The sequence below is a fragment of the Dipodomys ordii genome, unplaced genomic scaffold (assembly GCF_000151885.1).
Source record: "Dipodomys ordii isolate 6190 unplaced genomic scaffold, Dord_2.0 Scaffold105, whole genome shotgun sequence".
NCBI classification, from domain to species: domain Eukaryota; kingdom Metazoa; phylum Chordata; class Mammalia; order Rodentia; family Heteromyidae; genus Dipodomys; species Dipodomys ordii.
In genome coordinates, this window is record NW_012267321.1 from 4,340,170 (window position 1) to 4,363,436 (window position 23,267).

The following is a 23,267-nucleotide window of genomic DNA, read 5'->3' on the forward strand; positions in this document are numbered from 1 at the left end:
TGAGCTAAACAGTTCAGGGAGAATGCCCAGGACCAGAGTTCAAGCCCCACCAACGACATAAAAGAAAATAAAGTCAGTTAAACCAAATGTTGGGTGTTTGAAAAAAATCAATGAATTGCACAAAACTTTTACTTAGATTGACAAAGGAAAAACCAGAAGATTCCAATTACTGAACCAAAAATGGAAGTGCACACATGATTTCTGACCTGTGCAAATGCAAAACAGAACTAGGAAACGTGGCTCAGGCCTATGATTTTAGCTCCTCCAGAGGCTGAGGTTAGGAGGATCACAGGTTACAATCAGAACAAGCACAAAAGTCCACAAGACTCCATCTCCAAAATAGCATAGAAGCCGGCAATGGTTGCTCATGTCTGTCATCTAGCTGCTCAAGAGACTGAGGTCTTAGGATCAGTGTTTGAAGCTAGACCAGGCAGAAAAACCTGTGAGAGTCTTATTTCAAAATAACCACAAAAAAGCTGGTGGTGAAGTTGAGGCTGAAATGGTAAAGAGATAGCCTTGAACACAAAAGCTCTCAGACTGCACTAGGCTGTGAGTTTAAACCCCTGGAATGACAGAACACAATGACAGAACAAAAACAAAAAAAAATCCAGTGTGAGAGTCATGGCTAAAGTGTTAGAAGACCAGTAGAGGAAGTAATATAAACTACCACAGGCCCTGAATCCATGTTCTGGTACCTGAGAAAAAGAAAGAAAAAGAGAAAAAGAGAGAAAGACAGACAGACAGATGTGCATGCATGCGTGTGTGGGCATGCAAAGACACACACACACAGAATGGATTCTGATAATTACATATAATTAGGAATGTTAAAGTTTCTAGGAGCACTACCTCTGTCAAAATTGACTCAAGGAAGCACACACTGTTGGCTCTTGCCTATAATCCTAGTTTTCAGGAGGCTGAGGTCTGAAGATCACTGTTGGAAGTGAGCCATGACAAGAAATTCATGAGACTCTTCAACAAAGTACTTAGAAAAGACCAGAAGTGGTGCTATGGTTCAAGTGGTGGAGTACTAGGCTTGATTTATCAAAGGTTAGGGAGAACATACATTACCTCAGTTCAAGCCTCAAGACCATAAAGGAAAAAAAAAGGAACAAGAAAAGAAAAACTTAATAAAAAATAGAAGGGAATCTGAGTAACTGAAGAAGAGATTGCATCTGTATTATAAGGCCTCCCAACTCAGACAAACTCACAGACACTCAGAAACACACACCCTATCACACACAGTTGTTTACCTATATTTGAATCACCACAATGAAATTAAATATATATATATATATTCTAGTAACAAATTATAGGAATTTAATAAAACTAAAACTTGTGAAACTTTGTGATAAGCAATGTACATTTTACTTGAACATTGACTAGATCATCTTTAGGATGACTGCTGATATTGTGCATGAGGTTAGGCCTCACACCGTGTCTGTCATACTTTTAGGACAAGGATGGAATTCTGGGCTGGTCTCAGGTTTATTTAGGAACCAGCAGTTTTACTGCTTGACTTTATACCATGTCTCCTGGTCCAGGTCAAACATGGTGGATGTCTTCAGATCTCTGACATAGTTGTGATCCACAGGAAAGACATTTCTAGATGACCCTTCTTTCCCTGAAAATGCTGGATCCTAATGAGTTAAAGGTAATAGATTTTCAGGTACCAATGTGAAAAGCCAACTAGTAATAACAGTTTGTTTTGTGCTAAATATTGAACATTATTTCCAAGTTTAATACTTCTACTCATTACACTTACTCAGAACAATTCATGAGGTCATGAAGAAAAATGAAGTGTAATTCCTGCATAATAGGGTGAAAACATTCATCTTCTGGTATCTCAGTTACTGCAAGTTAGCAATTGTACCTTATGCAATATTTGTTTAGTGAACTGGCAATAAAAGATCAGTAGGCCTCAGTAACTACATTGAAATTTTCTATAATTTTGTTTTATTTGAGGTTCAGGCAAAAAATTTGGGCTCTTGCATAGGCAGGAACTTCACCACTGAGATACTCCCAGTCTGTTTCACACAGATTCTTACAGAATACTTTCTATTATATACTCATTTAAGAATTTTAAAGATAAAATATATATCAGGTGCTGATGGCTCTTGCCTGTAATCCCAGCTACTCAGGGGGCTGAGATCTGAGGATTGCAATTGGAAGCAAGCCTGGCAGGAAAGTCCATGACATTCCTATCTCCAATAAACTACTCAGGAAAGGCCTGAAGTGGCATTGTGGGTCAAAATGGTAGAGTGTTAGCCTTGAGCAAAAGAGCTCTGGGACAGTGTCCAAGCCCTGAGTTCAAGTCCCACAACTAATTATAGGAGTAAAAATAATAATTATTGTTATTATTATTATTTAACTCAAAGATTGATCCAAGGTGGATACAGTGGCTTACACATGAAAGGTTGAATCAGGAGGATTCAGATCCAGGAAAACAATTCACAAGATTCCCCCTCCCAAAGTAGCGTGGTGTGATGGTGTACACCAGGCATACCAGCTATGTGTTAGCTGAGATTGGGATGTTTGTAGTGATAGGTCAGCCTGGGTAAAAACAATTCCCTAAGACTCTATCTAAACAACAAAACCTCAGCATCTACATTCACATCTCTCATTCCAGGTACTTCAGGAAACACAGAAAACCAGTATAAAGGTGCAAGCTGACCTAGCTACAAAGAAGGTTGTAGCTCAAAAAAGTAACCAGAGTGAGCTGGGATGGTGGGTCAGTGGTGGAGTGCTTGCCTGGTATGCATGAGGTCCTGGTTTGGATTATTAAGCACCACATTAATAGAGAAAGCTGGAAGTGGTGCTGTGGCTCAAGTGGTACAGCATTAGTCTTGAGCTAAAGAGCTGAGGAACACAACCCAGGCCCAGACTTCCGGCCCAAGGACCACAAATTAATAAATAACCAGATTGAAAAAGTTCTAGAGCAGGTCTTCAGTAGTAGAGCCCATGCCCTTACAGTGCAGAGTGTAGTGTGTAAATGCCACTGCTGCAAAAACAAAACTATGAACCAACTGGAAATTGAATATAATGGCTTGGTTTACGTGAATCATGAAAATCTTTTATTCAGTGCAGGAATGAAACACCTGAGTGATATGAGTGTCACTGCTGATGAGCACAAAGGGGTTCAGTAATGAAAAACATGCATCCAGGAACACAGACATGTCCAGCAGCCACAGGTCTGGTTTCATATTTAGACCAACACAAGGAGTGAAAATAGCAGAGGAGCAGTAGAAACAGACAAACCTGCTCACATGTGCTTGTGTATGTGCAGGACAAGAACCATGGAGCCATGGCCCTCATCATGAAAACCAAGCACATAGCATCAATGGAAGAGAATAAAACCATCTGTGATAAACATACAAATGGTTTTTATGGGGCTGCTCCTGTGGAGCAGTAACTATAATGCATGTACACAGTAATATTTTGTTTGTGTCTTGGGCCAATCACTCTCAGAGACCCAGAAACATTGACCAGGAGATGCAGGATCCAGAAAAGAGAACCACAAAATGCAAAGCCCTTGGGGAATCTAGTAGTGATCTTCCACCAAGCATTTCTCGTGCAAAGCTTTGAGACCTGGGAGCCACTCAGAAGGCAGGTGGCATTAAGACAACCCCCTCTGGGTACTCTGTGGAAATACAAAACAACTTTACATCCTGCATCATCCAGGAAGTACTTCCATTCCAAACCTGCTGTTGTCTGAGGGATCCCTCTGGATAAAATAACCAATTTGTTGGAAAGACCAGATAGCTGAGGACTGAGTCTATGGGCCTCACCTTCTGTTTATTGTGGAGGGTTTAGTTGTAAAAACAAAGGAACCCGGAGTTCCTCAGGATCCCTGATGTAGATCTGAGTGAGGAAGGCAACCTCCATTTCAATGAAGGCCTTGGTGATCTCTTCCATACCTAGGAAATCATGGATTTTATTGTGACACAAAAATAGCATGAAATCTGAACAAATATGAATGTGTTAGCCAAGCCAGATGCATGAGGATTGCAGTTTGAAGACGGTACAGGCAGAAATGTTCCCATCGGACTCTGTGTCTCAGGCCTAATCTCTGATTTTAAGCCCCGTTACCAACGGAAAAAAAGAATTCCAGGAAATATTATTTTAATTAATAGCATGATTGGTGATATACAAAAATACTTGACTGAATGATGAGGCAACAACCAACATTTTGTTTATGAGGATCATTATTTCCCTTTTCTTTTCCTATTTTTGTCAGTAGTGGGGCCTCAGTGCTGTTCCTGAGCTCATTTTGCTCAAGGTTAGTGCTCTTCCACGTTGAGCCACAGCCAATTCTGGCTTTTTCATGATGAATTGGCCATAACAGCCTCATGGGCTATTCTGCTGGGTTGGCTTTGAACCTGGATCCTCAGGATTTATCCTTCTGAATAGCTGGAGTTACTCTCCTGAGCCCAACAAGCAACATTATTTCTTATAATAAAGCAGATGAAAACAGCTAAAATTTTGTAAAGCATCACTTGGTTGTGAAAAGCAGAATGTCTTAATGCATTCACACCAGCATTAAATAGCAGCAGAGACATATGATAGACTGAGAAGGAAACAAAAGTAGTGCACAAAATTCAGTTTATACAAGAAACAACTTGTTAGAGTATCAGCAAACAAATATAATCTGAATTCACTCTAGCAGTTTCAAATAATTAAGAAATCCAAAGAAGCCAGGTGCTGGTGGCAGATGCCTGTAATTCTAGACACTTGGAAACTGAGATCTGAGAATTGCAGTTGGAAGCCAGCTTGGTCAAAAAATGTCCCAGAGACTCGTATCTCCAATACACTACTGAGGAGGTCAGAAGTGGCACTGTCGCTGAAGTAATAGAGCATGAACCTTGGTCAAAACAAAGCTCAGGAATAGTGCCTAGGCTCTGAGTTCAAGCCCCAGGACTCGCAAAAATTAATAAATAAAAAATATGTAAGTAGTTGTGTTAAATCATTTCAACAGAGAATGCTGTAGCCCTGAGCACACAAAGCTGTGTGTTCTCCAGGATACGAAGGGATGTGGAGCTGCACAAGATTGTTAACCGAGCCAAGAGAGAGACCTGTGACACTCCCCAAACTTTTTCCTAAAATTCAAGATATGTTCCTCATTCTAACCGCACACAGCACACAGCACACACCTTTTACATAGAAGTTACTTCTGCATTTTCTTGATGAGTTCCATTGACTACTATCACTTGCCTGAAAAGAATAGCTGCTTACCCAGTAGGAACTGGATGTCAGGACAGAGGAGCAGAGTGGTCACAGTATGTGTGCTCAGCCAAGGAGTCCCAAGAAAAAGACCCAGGACTGTGTGATCTCATCTCCTCTGTTGGCATGCTCATTATATCACCTGGAAGTGTGCTGACATTGTGTGCATGGGGAACAGAATTTCCATGTGACTAACACTGGAGAATTGTGGATACTGATGAGCACCACTGAACTTTCACGACCATTTCCAACAGATGTGACCCACGGTGAGGGAAGTTAGTGGAATATGGGGAAACTTTTGAAGACATCTCGTTAGAACTGAGTAGAGGAAAATGAAATTATTGTGTAAATGTATGACACTGTATGAATGGCTTTGTTGAATTTGTAGTTTTTTCCCCTTTGTCTCTAAGATACAATTTCTTTCCATAGTAAACCACCATGATTTTAAAAAAGCCAGGTTTCTGTGGCTCATGCCTGTAATTCTAGTTACTCAGGAGTCTAAGCTCTGAGAATTGTAGTTCAAAGGCCACATAAGCAGAAAAATAGATGAAACTCTTACCTCAAATAAGCCACTCAGAAAAAGCTGGAAGTGGAGTTGTGGCTCAAGTGATAGAGCACTACCTTGTGAAAAAAACACCCTTGGGGCATTGCCCAGGCCCTGAGTTCAAGTCTTAGTACATGTTAAAAATGTACTCATTACCTTCCTCATATAACTGTGACCCCTCTGTACAGTATTTTTACAATAAAAAACATATAAAAATGCTATATCCCAAGTTGAAGTGCTATATCCTGACCAATATTCAAATAATCAAGGCCCAAAACAAGTTTTACAATAGTATTTTTCATGTTTCCCCAGTATCTTCGTAGGTACCTTCTTAGACTTCTTATATGCTTACTTATTCCAGACATTTTGACCTTCTAAGGTACAGAGAATACAGACATGTCCTCCTCTAAAAACAGCGTGACGATATTACCTAAAAATAAGGGGCATCTGTAGATTTAACTAGAAACCAGGATGGTTCTGAGGGGGAAATGTATAATTTACATCCTGTCATTACAAAAGGAAAGACTGAGAAGTCTCCACCTGTCATCACTCCTTACAGAGCAAGAAAATAATAGCAAGGAAAACACAATATGGAAACAAAGAAGAAGAGTATAACTATGAATGCAAGATGAAGACAGAACAATAGAAATAAAAATCAGTGAAACCAAATGTTGGGTGTTTGAAGAAAAAAAAGCCAAGGAAATAGGCAGAAATTTTACTTTGATTGGTAAAAGAAAACCAGAAGACTCAAATAACTGAGCTAGAAATGGAAGTGTAGACATGATTCCGGACCTGTGGAAATGCAAAACAGAACCAAGAAAGGTGGCTCAAGCTTATGATCCTCGCTTCTCAGGAGGCTGAAATTAGGAGGATCACAATTTAAAACGAGAACAAGCACAAAGTCCACAAGACTCCATCTTCAAAATAGCCTACAAGCCAGGCAGCAGTGGCTCATGTCTGTAATCTTAGCAGGTCAGGAGGCTGAATTCTGAGGATCAGTGTTTGAAGCTAGGCCAGGCAGAAAAGCCTGTGAGACTCTCGTCTTTATTTAACTACCAACAAAGCTGGAAGTAAAGCTAATACTCAGACAGTAGCGAGCTAGTCTTGACCCAGGACCCAAGTTCAAACCCAGGATTGACAAAATACTAAAAGAAGAAGAAAAATCTGGGCTTGAGGCATGGCTTAAGTGATAGATTATCAGTTGAGTGAACAAGATTAGCAAACATGGGGCCCTGAATTGAAGTCCTGAGTCAAGGAGAGAAGACAGAGAGAGAAAATGGATTCTAACAATTACAAATGACATAAACTAGATGAAAAGTATTCAAGTGTCCAGAAACCCTACTCTTGTCATAATTGACTGAAGAAGGTCGCATGCTTGATGGCTCACACCTGTACTCCTAGCTACTCAGAAGGCTGAGATATGAGAATCACAGTTTGAAGCCAGCCCTGGCAGGAAAGTCTGTGATACTCTTCTCCCCAAGAAACAACTCAGAACAGGCTGGAGGTGGCACTGTGGCTCAAGTGGTAGAGGGAGAGCCTTGAGCCATAGAAGCTCAGGGACAGCATCCAGGTCCTGACTTCAAGCCCCAGAAAACGAAAAAAAGATTCAAGAATGGTAGTAACTGTGACTATCCCAAGAAAAGGAGAGATTGCAACTCCATATAAAGCCACCCAACACAGAAAAGCACAGACATACAAACACATAGACACATACAGAGTTTACTTACCTTCATTTGCATCACCACAGTGAAAGGATGTGTATTTTAGGAAAAGTTTTTACTAATTTAATAAAGTTACAAATTGTGAATTTTTTTGTCAAATGCATACTACATTTTCATTGAACATCAACTAAATCAGCTTTGGGATGACCAGCCTTACACTGTTTGTCCTACTTTTAGGACAAAGATGGATAAGACTACTTGTAATGAAGTTGTAAAGGGCTGTGGTTGGCCTGAGGTGCAGTATGTATAATGCATACTCACAGTGACATTTCGTTTAGGTCTTGGGCCAACCACTCTCAGAGGCACAGAAACATTTACAAGGAGCTGCAGGATCCAGAAAAGGGAACCACAGAATACAAAGCACTTGGGGAATCTAGTAGTGATCTTCCAACAAGACAAGCATTTCTACTGCAAAGCTTTGAGACCTGGAAGCCACTCAGAAGGCAGGTGGCATTAAGAGAAACCCCTCTGGCTACTCTGTGGAAATACAAAACAACTTTACATCCAGACTCATCCAGGAAGTACTTCCATCCAAATCCTGCCATTGTCTGAGGGATTCTCCTGGATAAAACAACCAAGTTGTTGGCAAAGACCAGATGGTGGCAGATAGGGTCTCTGGGCCTCATCTTCTGTCCGTCCAGTGAGTAGTAGTAGCTATAAAAGTATAGTGTAGCTAAAAAAGCAAAAAAGAGAGGAGCTCCCCAGGATCCCAGCTGCAGTCTGAGAGATGAAGACAACCCTCATCTCCATGTTGGCTTGAGTCTAGGAAAGAATTCATTTTATTGTGAGACAAAAAATACAATGAAAACAAACAAATAACTATGACCATGCTAGCTAGCTGGGCACTGGTGACTCACACCTTTAATCTTAGCTACTCAAGAGGCTGAGATCTGAGCATTGTGATTCTAGATCTGAGAATTGTGGTTAGACGAAGCCAGCCCAGCCAGAAAATTCCCTTCACACTCTTACCTTCAACTAACCACTCAAAATCAGAACCAGTGCTTTGGCTGGAAGTGGTAGAGCAGTAGGCTTCACATTGCACCATGCCTTAGTTCAAGATCCTTGGCAATAAAAAAAAATGCTATCCATGCCATGCAGCACTAATCCTCGCAATGCAGGAAGCTGAGTTCTGAGGATCACAATCAAGCCAACCTAGACATGTGATCTGTGAGAGTCTCATCCCCTGAAATTAAGACACTGGGTCAAACTGTTGCTAAAGTGGTCACTGACACCATGTTGTCTTGGTTGTGGGGGAAAGTGAATTCCCACACACAAAGATAACGGGGGCCTGACTTCCGAGAGGCAGTGGCATGGACTTGGACAATAGATCCTAGATCCTGTACCTAGAACTTGACCCTTGATCTCCCCATGACCCTGACCTTCTCTAGGCCTGGACCAGCTCTGGCTCCATTATGCCATGTCTCCGGCTCCTACTTTCATCTGGTCACCATGGCATCCCAATTCAACTCTCCATTGGAGCTGTTCTGGTTTGTTGATGTTTTTCAGCTCTGTCTCCTATTCCATGCCTCTTTTCTGAAGTTGTTAAGTGTATTTGAAGGGTTGCAGGTCTTTGTGACACAAGTCCACCTGCATTTGTCGACTCTCCAATAAGACTCCCAACTCGACCTCTCAAAATGTGGCTTCTCTGTTTCTCATGACTGAGTTCCCTTACCACACATTAAGCTACCAAAAAAGCCAGAAGTTGTGCCATATTGCAGTGGTAGAGTGCTAGCTTTGGGCAAAAAAGCTAATGCACAGTGGCTAGATCCTGAGGTCAAACCCCAGAACCAACAACAATAACAACAAAAGAATTCCATGAAATGTTATTTAAGAGCATGCTTAGTGATACACACAAATACTTGATACAATGGGGAGACATCAACCAATATCTTGCATTTAAGAAACTTTATTACTTTTTTATTTTCTTTTACTTTTTTGTCAGTTGTGGGGCCTGGGTGCTATTGCTGAGATCTTGTTTGCTCAAGGCTAGTGCTTTTCTATTTTGAGCCACAGCTCCTGGTTTTCTGGTGGTGAATTGGAAAGAAGAGTCTCAGGGACTTTCCTTCCTAGGCTGGCTTCCAAGCAGGATCCTCAGATCTCAGCTGCCTGAGTAGCCAGGATTAGAGACGTGAGTCCATCCAGGAACATTTTTTCTTATAACAAAGGAGATTATCTTGGGATGTGAATGTGTCTTTCAGGTAGAGTTCTTGCCTACCATGCATGAATACCTGTACTCTATTCCCCAGGACCCCATGAAGAGAAAAAGCCAAAAGTGTTAAAGCATAGCCTTGAGCACAGAGAGGCTCAGGGACAGTGCCCAGGCCTTAAGGTCAAGCCTGAGGACTAGCAAACAAAGCAGTTTGTCTTAGATTGTAATAGACCTTCTCAACACCTGCAATCTTAGACTTTACTCTGAGCTTCTGACACTCCATTATGCTTTGTAAATCTATCTTAAAGAAAGGACAGCATTCGTACCTTGTTCCTTATGGTTTGATATTAAAGATATTGTTACCCCTTGTTCACTGCTTCCTTTATGGTGTCTAGGTAATGATCACCAAGATTGTCATAGAAACAGGTCATGTTGCCCTTGCTCAATGCTTGCTTACAGCACTGCGTTACAGGCTTGCACCTGTAGGAAAGAACCATGAGGGACTCTTCACCCCAGACTAAGCAAAGAGGTGGGTTTTCTGCTTCTTTTTTTTTTTTGGTCTGTAATGTGCCTTGAACTCTGGGCATTTTACCTCAGCTCCTCAGCTCAAAGCCATTGCCTACCACTTGAGCCACAGTGCCACTTCCACGTTTCTAATGGTTAATTGGAAATAAGAGTCTGAATGATTTTCCTGCCTGTGCTGGCTTTGAACCACGATCCTCAGATCTCAGCCTCCTGAGTAGCTGGGATTACAAGTGTGAGCCACTGGTGCATGGCTGGATTTTATGCTTTAAAAAGGACCCTGAGATCAGGCTTGGAACTGCACTGGGGGACCACAAAGTCCTAGTGTGGTCACAAGCTGGCTAACAAAGACTTTCTATTGACTGTACTCTATGTCTGCATGGTCTCTCCTGGTGGTCCTCCCCACAACAAGAGAAAACCAATTAAAACTTGGTAAAACAACACTTAATTATAAGAAAGATGGAAAGAAAAGGGTGATGTCTTAATGTATCCACATCACAAACTACAGAGACCTATTGTATATGAAGGATACACAGAAATTGCACAAATTTCAATTTGGTAGTTTATTAGCCAAGAAGTATAGTCTGAATTTACTTTAGCAATTTCAAAAAAGAAATCCAAAGAAGCCAGGAGGTTGAGAGCTGAGGACTACAGTTTGAAGCCAGCCTGAGCACACAAATCCACAAGACATTTTATTCACAACTAACCCACAAAAGGCAGAAGTAGAAATGTGTGTCAAGTGATAGAACAGCAGTCTTGAGAGAAGAACTAAGCAAGACTCTGAGGCCCTGAGTTCAAGCCCTTATCCTGCATGTTTCACATGGCCTGGTTTCTGAATGTTCCAGGCTCTTCAGTGACTCAGGAGAAGAGCACTCTCTATCTCTGTGATCATAAACAGTTCTCAAAGATGCAGAAAGGATGGGATGAAGAGCTTTCTGCTCATGTACATAGATAAATTTACCCATGAAATAGAATATCAGGTCAAAAGTTTTCATCTGAAACAGAACTACCTAATCTATACATTGGAGACCCATGACTGTTATCTTAACAACTGTGGAGTCTAAGATGTCAGGACTGAGGTGTGGAACCAACCCAGGAAGGAAAGTCAAGACTCTGATGTCCAAATAACCAACAGGAAAAACTAGAAGCAATCCTGTGTAGCGAAGGTGGAACACTATCCCTGAGAGAAAAGTTTAAGGACAGCACCCAGGCACTGAGTTCAAGTCCCATAGCTGACAAAAAAATACCCTTAAATAAGTTGAAGGGCAATAAGAGAGAACAAAAAGGAAAAGAGAACACTTTGAGGAAAGTGGCTGGAATATAAATGACAAACCAAAGTATTTTTAATTAAAGTCAATTAGCTTCATACATGCATAGAATAATTTGTCAGGTGACAATTTCTTCTTTTGCAAAATCTCTTCCAATGTCTATCATCAAATAATATGGTATTGCTTTAAATGTAGGGAGATATCACATTGAGACATTACTCATGACAACGAAGTTTGTGGATGTAACCCTGAGCACACAAAGTGGTGTGGTGTCCAGGATATGAAGGGATGTGGAGCTGCACCAAGGCAGGAGACAGGCTTGTGACTCTTACCAAATATTTTTCCTAAAATTCAAGACATGTTCCTCATTCTAACCCCACACAGCACACATTTTACAAAGAAGTTACTTCTGAATTTTCTTGATGAGTTCCATTTACTACTTTCACTTGCCTGAGAAGAATAGCTGCTTACCCAATAGGAATTGGCTGTCAGGAAAGAGAGGCAGAGTGGTGGTCACAGCATGTGTGCTCAGCCACAGAGCCTCAAGAAAAAGACTCAGGACAGTGTGATCTCATTTCCTCTGTGGGCGTGCTCATCATGTCACCTGGAAGTGTGGTGACACTGTGTGCATGGAGAACAGACTTTCCCTATGACAAACAGTGGAGAATTGTGGATACTGAGTACCACTGAACTTCCACGACCATTTCCAACAGATGTGACCTATGGTAAGGAAAGTCCTGGGAATATGCGGAACTTTTGACGCTTATCTCATTAGAAGTGAGTAGAGAAAAAGGAAATCCATTATATAAGAGTATAAACTGAGCAAATGGTTTTGGTGAATTTGAAGTGCATTTCTTTTTTCTACACTAAGTAATTTCTTTCCTTAGCAAATCATTAAGGTTAAAAGAAAAAAGCTGGGTGCTGGTGGATTATGCCTGCAATCCTAGCTACTCAGGAGGCTGACATATGAGGATAATGGTTCAAAGCCAGCCGGTGCATGAAAGGCCAGAAACTCTTTACTTTTTTTAATTGTGAAAATACTGTACAGAGGAGTTACAATTACATGGGCAAGATAATGAGTCCATTTTTATCAAGCATTGTAGCCTCCTCCTTTGTTTCCCCTTCCCATCCTCCCCCCCCCACCGAATTCTCCCCACCCCCCCATGAAAGTTGTAAAGTTCGTTTTCGATATAACGACTTATACATCTAATTGTTGCAATGGGTCCACCTGTATCCTTATTTAAACGACTTGTTTTTTCCCTTACCCTCCACAAATTATAACAACATCAAATACAGTAAAAGCAGGCGTTGTACTGTGGGGGAGGGACATACAAAGCAACAAAGAAATAATCTTATAAATGTGTTAGAAACAATCGCATGAAAGAAACATAACATTTGAATACATATCTTAGGGTCGTTTCCCTAACATCACCTTATCTGACCTTTTCTGCTTGACTGAGACATATACTAGATATTGCAAATAAGGGAAACCATGGGACCTATGTTTCTTTGGGTCTGGCTTACTACACTTAATATAATTTTTTCCAAGCCTTTCCATTTCTTAACAAATGGGGCAATGTCATTCTTTCTGATGGAGGCATAGAATTCCATTGTGTATATCCCACTTTTGGGCATTTACTTAAATGTTTACAAACAGGACAACACTAAAGCTACCAGCACGACTATGTTCATTGCAACATTATTTACTATAGGTAAGATATGGAACCAACCCAGATGCCCCTCAGTAGACGAATGGATCAAGGCCAGAAACTCTTGTCTGCAATAAACCACCCGAAAAACAGCATTGGTGCTGTGGCTCAAGTCTTAGGGTGCTTGCTTCGAGATGAAGAGCTGCAGGACAGTGCTCAGGCCCAGAGGTAAAGCCCCATGACCGGAAAAAAAAGGAGAAAGAAAAGAAATGAAAAAGAAAAAATAAAAAAATGAATGCCTGTAGCTCAAGACTGTAGTCCAAACTAGTCAGGATTCTGAGATCTGAAGATTATAGTTTGAAGCCAGCTTGGGCAGAAAAGTCCCAAAGATTCTTATCCTCTCTCTGTCCTCTCTCAGTCAATCTGTCTGTCTGTCTGTCTGTCTGTCTGCCTGTCTGTCTGTCTGTCTGTGTCCCTCTCTCTGTCTCTCTCTCTTGCAGACAAACACTGAAGAGTTGTTTACCTATTACAATCAACACAGTAAAATGATGTGAATTGTAGGAACCATTTCTAGCAATTTAATAAAATAAAAACTTATGAAAATATTTTTGTCAAATGCATACCAGGTCTTGGTTGAATATCAACTGAATCATCTCTAAGTAGATCTTCTGATATTGGGCATGAGGTTAGGCCTCAAACAGAGTCTGTCCTAATTTTAGGGCAGGATGGAATTATGGACTGATGGGGGCTATATTTAGGAACCAGCAGTGACACAAGTTTACTGCTTGACCTGACTCCATATCTCCTGGTCCAGGTCAAACATGGCGGATGTCTTCAGATCTCTGAAATACCTGTGATACAAAGAAGAGAACTTTCTAGAATACTCTTCTTACCTGAAGTTGCTGGATCTAAATATGCTTCAAGGTAATATGTTTTCAGGTATGTATGTGACAAAACAATAGGTAATAACACTTTGATTTTGTCCTAAGTATTTCCAAGTATTTATTTCCAAGTTTAATACTTCCTCTCATTACACTTACTCAGCACAATTCATGAGGTAATGAAGAAAAATGATGTGTAATTCCTGCATAATAGGGTGAAAACATTCTTCATCTTGTATCTCAGTTACTGCAAATTAGTAATTGCACCTTATGCAACATTTTTTTTACTGAACTAACAGTAAAAGATCATTAGGCCACATTACCTACATTGAAATTTTCTATAACTTTATTTTATTTTAGGTTCAGGCAGCAAATCTGAGGCCTTGCATAGTCAGGAACTTCCCTTCTGAGATACTGCCATAATCTGCTTTCAGTCAGTTTCACACAGATTGTTACATAACACCATCTAGTATACACTCATTTAATAATTTTAAAGATAAGAATTTATGCCAGGCTCTGGTGGCACATGCCTGTAATCGCAGCTACCCAGGAGGCTGAGATATGAGGATCTCAATTCAAACCTAGCCTGGTACGAAAGTCCATGACACTCCTCTCTTCAATAAACTACTCAGAAAAAGTGTGAAGTGGTGCTGTGGACCAAAATAGTACAGTGTTAACCTTGAGCAAAAGAGCTCCAGAGAAGTGCCCAGGATCTGAGCTCAAGGCCCATTATTATTATTATTATTAAAAATAATAAAGGATTGATCCAAGGTGGATGCAGTGGCTCACACATGCAAGGTTCAATCAGGAAGGTTCAATCAGGAAGATTCAGATCCAAGGCAAAGCTTTGAGACCTGGAAGCCACTCAGAAGACAGGTGGCATTAAAAGAAACCCCTCTGGCTACTCTGTGGAAATACAAAACAAGTTTACATCCGGCATCATCCAGGAAGTACTTCCATCCAAATCCTGCCATTGTATGCGGGATCCCAGTGGATAAACCAACCAAGTTGTTGGCAACGACCAGATGGCTGAGGATGTGGTCTGTGGGCCTCACCTCTGTCCAGTGAGGAGAGTGTAGCTGTAAAAACAAAGGAGACAGGAGTTCCCCAGGACCCCAGCTGCAGTCTGAGTGAGGAAAACAACCCCCATTTCAATGTTGGCTTCAGTCATCTCTTCCATATCTAGGAAATCTATGATGATTTTATTGTGACACAAAAAATAGCATGAAAACAAAACAAGGATGAACAAGCTGCATGAGCACTGCCATTTGAAGCCAGTTCAGGCAGAAAAGTCCCCTTGAGACTTTCATCTCTAATTAATCACTTATACACCAGAAGTGAGGCTGTGGCTCAGGAGGTAGAGCACTAGCCTTGAGCAAAAAGAGGCTCATGCACAGCTCCAATGCCCTGAGGATAAGCCCAAGAACCAACAGAAAAAAAAGAATTCCATAAAATGTTATTAATTAGTAGCATGATTAATGATGCTCACAATTATTTGAGAGAACATTGAGACTTTACCAACATTTTTTTTGCCAGTCATGGGGCTTGAGCTCCCTTCCTGAGCACTGCCCCTCAGCTCTTGAACTCAAGGAAAGTGCTCTACAACTTGAGCCACAGCACCACTTCCGGCTTTTTCTACTTACACAGTGTTGAGGAATCGATTGCAGGTCCTCATGCATGTGAGGTAAGCACTCTACCACTGAGCCACCTTCCCAGTACTCAACCAACATTTTGCTTATAAGAACCATTGTTTCTTTTTTCTTTCTCTCTTTCTTGTAACTAGTGGGGCCTTGGTGCTGTTTCTGAACTCATTTTGCTCAAGGCTAGTGCTATTCCACTTTGAGCCACAGCTCCACTTCTGATTTTTGGTAATGGATTGGGGATAAGAGGCTCATGGACTTTTCTGCTAGGCTGGCTTTGAACCTGGATCCTCACAATTTGGCCTCCTGAATAGCTGGGGATACAGTCTTGAGCCCGAGAAGCAACATTGCTTATAATAAAGGAGATTATCTTAGATGAAAACAGTTAAAATTTTATAAACCAACACTTGTTTATAAAAAGCATAATGTCGGGCTGGGAAGGTGGCTCAGTGGTAGAGCGCTTGCCTTGCATGCTCAAGACCCTGGGTTCGATTCCTCAGCACCACATAAGCAAACAGAAAAAAGCCGGAAGTGGCGCTGTGGCTCAAGTGGTAGAGCGTTAGCCTTGAGCTGAAGAGCTGAGGGACAGTGCCCAGGCCTAGAGTTCAGGCCCCACGACCGGACCCCCCCCCCAAAAAAAAGCATAATGTCTTAATACATTCACACCACAATTAAATAGCAGCGAAGACTATGGTACACTAAGATGGAAACATAAGTAATACACAAACTTCACTTGATTAAAGAACCATCTAGAGGAGTTCTGGGAAGATGGCAGAGGAGAAGCAGGAGGCTAAACAAGTTCTCGCATAGAGAGCAGTTTTAGTGTTTCAGTGAACAGTCCTAGGCCAGAGAATTACACCATGTATGTTATCACAGTACGGAGAGTTTGGCCAGAGAGGGAAAATCCAGGCAAGGAGACAAATCTGAGCACTTGTCAACAGTCGTGGCATGGTAGCGGCATTGGCACCAGCAGCCATAGCCGCCATAGCCACCATACCTACAACACAGAGAGTCCAGGACAAAGGCACCAGACACAGTGGGTGAGCAGATTCTACTCAACACCAGCAAGAACTGACAAGGAGAAGATAGCTTCATTCTGCAGTTCACAGACCAGAGACGACCCAGGAACCAAGACTCCGGTGGTGTGAGTAGAACCCTGACATCCTCACTCCTTCTCAGGGAGCAGAGGAGGGAAGGCCACCTCTCCTTCCCACTACTATTAGAGATCTCCATCTCTGATACAGACAAAGGCCAGGCTGAGCAGCTAGCTCCAAATCAGGCCTTGGGAGAAAACAAAAGAGTTATTTAGCAGGTCACATGAACCTGCCCAGACCTGCCAGGCTCAACTCCACCAAGGAAAAATTCACCCAGCCTAAGCAGTGAAAGTTCAACCCCGGAGGTGTGGCTTTCTTCACTGGGTAAACAGAGCCAGAGGTCGCCACTCCCTACAGCAGCCCAGGCAATCAATTGAAATCCAGTAAGCATAAACCCTGAGAATGGCTCCAGGCTGGGCTCTGTGAGTTTCTCAGAAGCTAGCTCCTCAGGGAAAAGCTGCTGTTTGCTGAAAGGCCTCAACTCTACCCAGAACCTAGGCTCATCACAGCATCTCCAAACTAGAGAAAACAGCCATCTCCCTCTTTTGTGATACTCAAAGCAGATTTCCCTCCCATTGAAGTAGCCAGGGAGGAGGATCACAAAATCCTGGGTAAATCAGAGCATTTTTCTGCCTGCTCAAACAAACTGACTTAAGAAACCAATCAAGCCACAGGAAAACCAAACACCACAAGCAGACCAGAGATTCCACCAAGGGACTGGTTCCAGACACAAGGACATACAGGATCTTCCCATCTCCACCCCCCAACAAAACAAACAAAGAACTCCTTTTTTGTACCTTTTAAAAAATTAATTAAATCTGTTTTCTATTCATCTTTTTTTCTTCTTATAATTTTTATTTTAGGTGTATATGTGTGTGTGCTTTTTTACATCTCTACTGAACTTTTGGTCCTTTCTTTCTTTCTCATTCTTTTCACTTTTTTTCTCTTTCATTCGTTTTTGTGTGCATTAATTGCTGTTCTGCTCATCTCAGATATACCTGCCATCGATTATCCCCCATTGTGTACACTTAATCCAGAAATTTGTTACTCAATTCGAAAACTCTTAGGCTTAAATACCTTAACAGCAGTATTATCTCTTTATAAATATGTAACATTTTAAGTATTTTTGTTTTTTTATTTTTTCATGTCTCCTTTCTATATCTTTCCACCTCTCATCCTATCCCGATCGTCTCTCAATATTGCTTCTTTAAAATTGCAAAATTTTAAGTGTTTCACTTTTTACATTTAAATTTTTGTTCTTCCATATTTTCTTGTCTCTCTCTTTTATTCTTCCCTTCTCTCTCTCCTATCATTCTGTCCAATCCATTTCCCTCTATGAGATTATGATTTGGTTAATTTCACTCTCCTTTTACCTTTCCACATCCCTCTAATCTTATTTTTCCCATAATTCTCCCTAAACCTAATAATTTCTGCTTTGCCAAATTCTTCTTTGCTGTTCTTAGCCCATTAAAACATAGTTGTTTAAATGTTGAATAGATTGTATCTGCTGAACTAGATTGTATCTGCAGACTTTTGAATGAGCAACTACAGGACTTTGGTTGATACTTGCCTGAAAATAGTGTTCTACCACAAAACTGGTGTTACTTTCATACCAATGGGCAGAACAGGCCGAAAAAGCACAAGAAAAATGGCAAGTCCGGGAATCTCAACTCCCACTCATGATAATCAGGGGACAGAAAAGATAATGAATAATCCAAAGGAGAGTTCCAAAAAGCTATACAAATACTACTGGCAAATATAGTGAATAAAAAGATTGAAAACCTATAGAGGACTCAGTATGAGCATGATAGGGAGAGAGGAGGCAAGCCAAAGATCAATACAGGAATCTCATGATCATGAGTAAGCTACACAAAGATTGATACAGGAATTGCATAAGCAGGTTGAGAACACTCAAAGACAAATAAAAGGATTGCATGAGCAGGCTGAGAACAGTCCAAGAGATAGACAGGAATTGCATGAGCAGACTGAGTACAGATAAAGAGAATGTAAGGAATGGCATGAGCAGGCTGAGAACAGTCAAACAGAACTACAGGAGTAGCGTGAACATGAGGAAGCTAATCAAAGAGTAATACAGGAAATGAGAGAGCAGGATGAGAATAGACAAACATCACTAAAGGCATTCATGGAATCCATAAACAGAGAGCTGAAAGAATTCAGGGAAACCACCAAGGGAATGCAGAAGGAGCAAAACAAAAGGAATGGGAGACCAGGGAATCCATAACCAATCAACTAAGTGATTTGAGAATAAACACCAAACACCAAATTAAGGATATAGAGAAGTTTATACAAGATCTAAAACAAAGCTCTAACAAGGAATTTGAAGTCATCAAAGCCGACCAATTAGAAGGAAAAGAAATAAAAAACAAAGCAGAAAGTCTTGGCAGTAGGTTAGATAATGCAGAAGATCAAATCTTGGGGATTGAAGACAGCCTAGATATTATAGAGAAAGAACATACAACCATCCAAGACAAATCCAAAAATATGATAGACCTATGCAACATCTGAAAGACACCATCAGAAGGCCTAATCTAAGGATAATGAGTGTAGACGAGCTTCTAGAAACAGAAGTTAATGGTCTAGGAAATTTGTTTAACAGGATCTTAACAGAGAACTTCCCAAACATGCAAAAACATAGCCCTACTCAGATACAAGAAGGTTTTAGAACTCCAAATAGAACTGATCAGAACAGGACAACCCACCCTCACATTATAATCCAGACAAGATCAATTCAGACCAAGGAAAAGATGTAAAAGCTGTCAATGAGAAGAGAACAATAACCTATAAAAGGAAATAAATTAGAATCACTTCAGATTTCTCAGCACAGACAATTAAAGCAAGAATAGCCTGGAATGATGTATGCCATGCCCTAAAAACAAACAAATATCAACCAAGAATACTATACCCAGCTAAACTCTCCATCATATCTGAAGGTCAAATAAATACCTTCCATAGCAAAGAAAAACAAACATATCTTCATCAAACCAGCCATACAAAAGATACTTAAAGATATCCTACACATAGAAAACCAACAAGACCACAATAGAGGCCAGAAACTGCACCCAAACTGAGAATTCAAGAACCATAGGAAGAACCCAGTTGCCATAGCCCCCAAGAAGGTAGATAACATCCAGGAACTCCCCAAAACCCCGCAGTCCTAACTGTTAACATTAACAGACTTAACCCTCCAAATAAGTGACGTAGAGTGTCTAGTTACATAAAAAAGCAAGATCCTTCTCACTACCTTCAGGAGTCACACCATACTCATAAAAATAAACACATTTTGAAGGTGAAAGTCTGGAACAAAATCCACCAAGCATATGGCCTCCATAAACAGGCAGGAGTTGCAATCCTAATATCAGATAAAATAGACTTCAAATTAAAATTAATGAGAAGAGATAAAGAAGGTCGCTACATACTAATTAAGGGATCTATCCTTCAGGAGGATATTACAATTTAAATATCTATTCGCCAAACACCGGAACACCCAAATTTATCCAAGAAATAATACTTTCCCTCAAATCTCAAATAGGTCTTAAGATATTAATTATAAGGAACTTTAACGGACCACTATCCCCACTACATAGATCAAGTCGGCAAACACTCAAGAGAAACCTCAGATCTTAACAACTACATAGATAAACTAGATATAACAGACATCTACAGAATATTTCACCCAGCAGCATCAGAATACAGGTTTTTCTCAGCAGCACATGGAACATTTTCCAAAATAGACCACATTTTAGGTCACAAAGCAAACTTGTCCAAATTCAGAAACATTGAAATTATACCTTAAATTCTCTCAGACCAAAAGGGAATAAAATTAGAACTCAACACCAAAAGCCAAAAAAGAAAGTTCTGTAACACATGGAGGATGAACAACACACTGTTCAATAACAAATGGGTCATGGAAGGGATTAGAAAGGAAATTCAAAAGTTCATGATATTCAACAAAAATGAACACACAAATTACCAGCTCCTCTGGGAAACAGCAAAGGCATTACTCAGAGACAAGTTTATAACTCTGAGTTCCTACATAAACAAATTGGAGAGAACTGAAACCAACAATTTAATCAGACATCTGAACCTTCATGAAAAAGAGCAGGAAGATGAATTCCAATCCAATATAAAGAAAGAAACAATTAAAATTAAATCAAAATTAAACTAATTAAAAAATACCCATAGAATCAACAAAACAAAGAGTTGGTTCATCAAAAAAAATTAACAAAATTCAGACCTTCAGCAAATCCTATCAGAAAAAGAAGAGAACACACCCAAATAAATAAACTCAGAGATGAGAATGGAAACATCACCACAGAAACAACCAAGATTTAGAATATTATAAGGGAATACTTCTCAAACCCTTATGCTAATAATTTTGAGAAATTAGCAGAAATGGATCTTTTCCTAGCAAATATTGACATGCCAAAACTAAACCAAGATGAGTTAAACCATCTTAACTGGCCAATATCATGCATTGAAATAGAAACATCAATAAGAGACCTCCCATCTAAGAAAAACCCAGGACCAGATCGTTTTACAGAGCAATTCTACAAGGCCTTCAAAGCAGAACTCACACCGATACTCCTTCAACTATTCAAGAAAATTGAAAGACAAAGTTCACTACCAAATTCATTCTATGAAGCTAAAATAACCTCATCCCCAAACCAGACATGTACTCATCAAAGAAAGGGACCTATAGACCCATTTCTTTGATGAACATTGATGCAAAACTTCTCAACAAAATTTTGGCCAATCGACTTCAACAATTCATCTAAAAAATCATAGACCACGATCAAAAAGGATTCATTTCAGGGGTGCAAAGCAGGTTCAATATACGCAAATCAATTAATATTTTTCATCACATCAACAGGAGCAAGGATAAGAACCACATGGTTATCTCTATAGATGCAGAAAAAGCATTCAACAAGATGCAACACCCCTTTATGATGAAGATTTTGGAAAATTTAAGAATCCATGGAACATTCCTCAATACAATAAAGGCAGTATATGACATCCCTACAGCCAGCATTATACTAAATGGTGAAAAACTAAAGCCATTTCCTTTTAACTCAGGAATAAGACAAGGATGTCCACGCTCTCCACTTCTCTTCAATTTAGTATTAGAATGCCTACCTACAGGACTAAGACAGGATGCAAACATAAAGTGGATATAATTAGGGAAAGAAGAAATAAATTTCTCCCTCTTTGCAGATGACATGATCTTGTATTTAAAGAATCCCATAGACTCGACTCCCAAATTACTCAAGCTGATTAAAACCTTTGGCAAAGTAGCAGGGTATAAAATTAACAACCCAAAATCAATGGCTTTTCTGTATGCCAACAATGAGAAAAGTGTGGCTGAAATCAGGAAAGCAACTCCATTTGTAATAGCCCCACAAAAAATAAAATACCTAGGAATTAACTTAACAAAAGAAGAGAAGGACCTCTATGAAGAATACTTTAAAACCTTGAAAAAGGAAATCAAACAGAACTTAGAAAATAGCAAAACCACCCATGCTCCTGGATTGGAAAGATTAACATCGTGAAAATGGCAATACTTCCCAAGGCTATCTACAAATTCAATGCGATACCTATCAAAATTCCGACCTCATTCTTCAAGGAAATAGAAGAGGCAATCCAAAAATTCATATGGAACAATAAAAGACCCGGAATAGCAAAAACGCTCCTTAACAGAATGGACACTGCTGGAGGAATATCAATACCTAATATCAAACTCTACTATAAAGCCATAGTAATCAAAACAGCTTGGTATTGGCACAAGAACAGACCTCAGGACCAATGGAATAGAATGAAAACCCAGAAATGAATCTAGAGACCTATAGCAAACTAATCTTTGATAAGGGAGCTAAAATAATAGAATGGAAGAAAAACAGCCTCTTCAGTAACTGGTGCTGGCAAATTTGGTTAACTACGTGTAGAAAACTAAAGCTAGATACTTATATATCACCTTGCAACAGAATCAAATCCAAATGAATCAAAGACCTCGGAGTCAAAGCAGACACTCTGAAAACATTACAGGATGGAATAGTAGAAACCCTAGGTCTCCTTGGCTCAGGCTGAAATTTTCTGAATAGAGACCCGGAAACACAACAAATCAAAGAAAGTTTGGACAAATGGGATTGCATGAACTTGCAGAGCTCCTTCATGGCAAAGGAAATAGCTAGCAAGATCAATAGAAAGCCCAAGAATTGGGAGAAGATCCTCGCTAGCCAGACAATGGACAAGGGTCTCATATCTAAAATATACTTGGAACTCAAAAAATTAAATCCCCCAACAACAAATTCTCAAAGAAACAACTTGCAATAAATAAGTGGGCTAACGACTTAAAGAGAAACTTCTCTGAAGAAGAAAGAAGGATGGCCAATACTCACATGAAGAAATGTTCAACCTCCCTAGCCATAAAAGAAATGCAAATCAAAACAACATTGAGATACCACCTCACTCCAGTTAGAATGGCAAAAATCATGAACTCTAATAACAACAGATGCTGGAGGGGATGTGGACAGAAAGGAACCTTACTTCATTGTTGGTGGAGTGTAA

At 40.2% G+C, this 23,267-nt stretch overlaps 1 protein-coding gene across 1 annotated transcript in view; it reads right to left on the reverse strand.

Annotated features, from left to right (window-relative positions):
* LOC105994249 overlaps positions 1-23,267 on the reverse strand; it is a 38,797-nt gene that overhangs the window by 6,369 nt on the left and 9,161 nt on the right. The window contains 5 exon segments of the mRNA XM_013027661.1: positions 1,525-1,637; positions 3,829-3,914; positions 14,883-15,005; positions 15,008-15,030; positions 16,523-16,588. Coding sequence (XP_012883115.1) covers positions 1,525-1,637; positions 3,829-3,914; positions 14,883-15,005; positions 15,008-15,030; positions 16,523-16,588 — 411 coding nt within the window.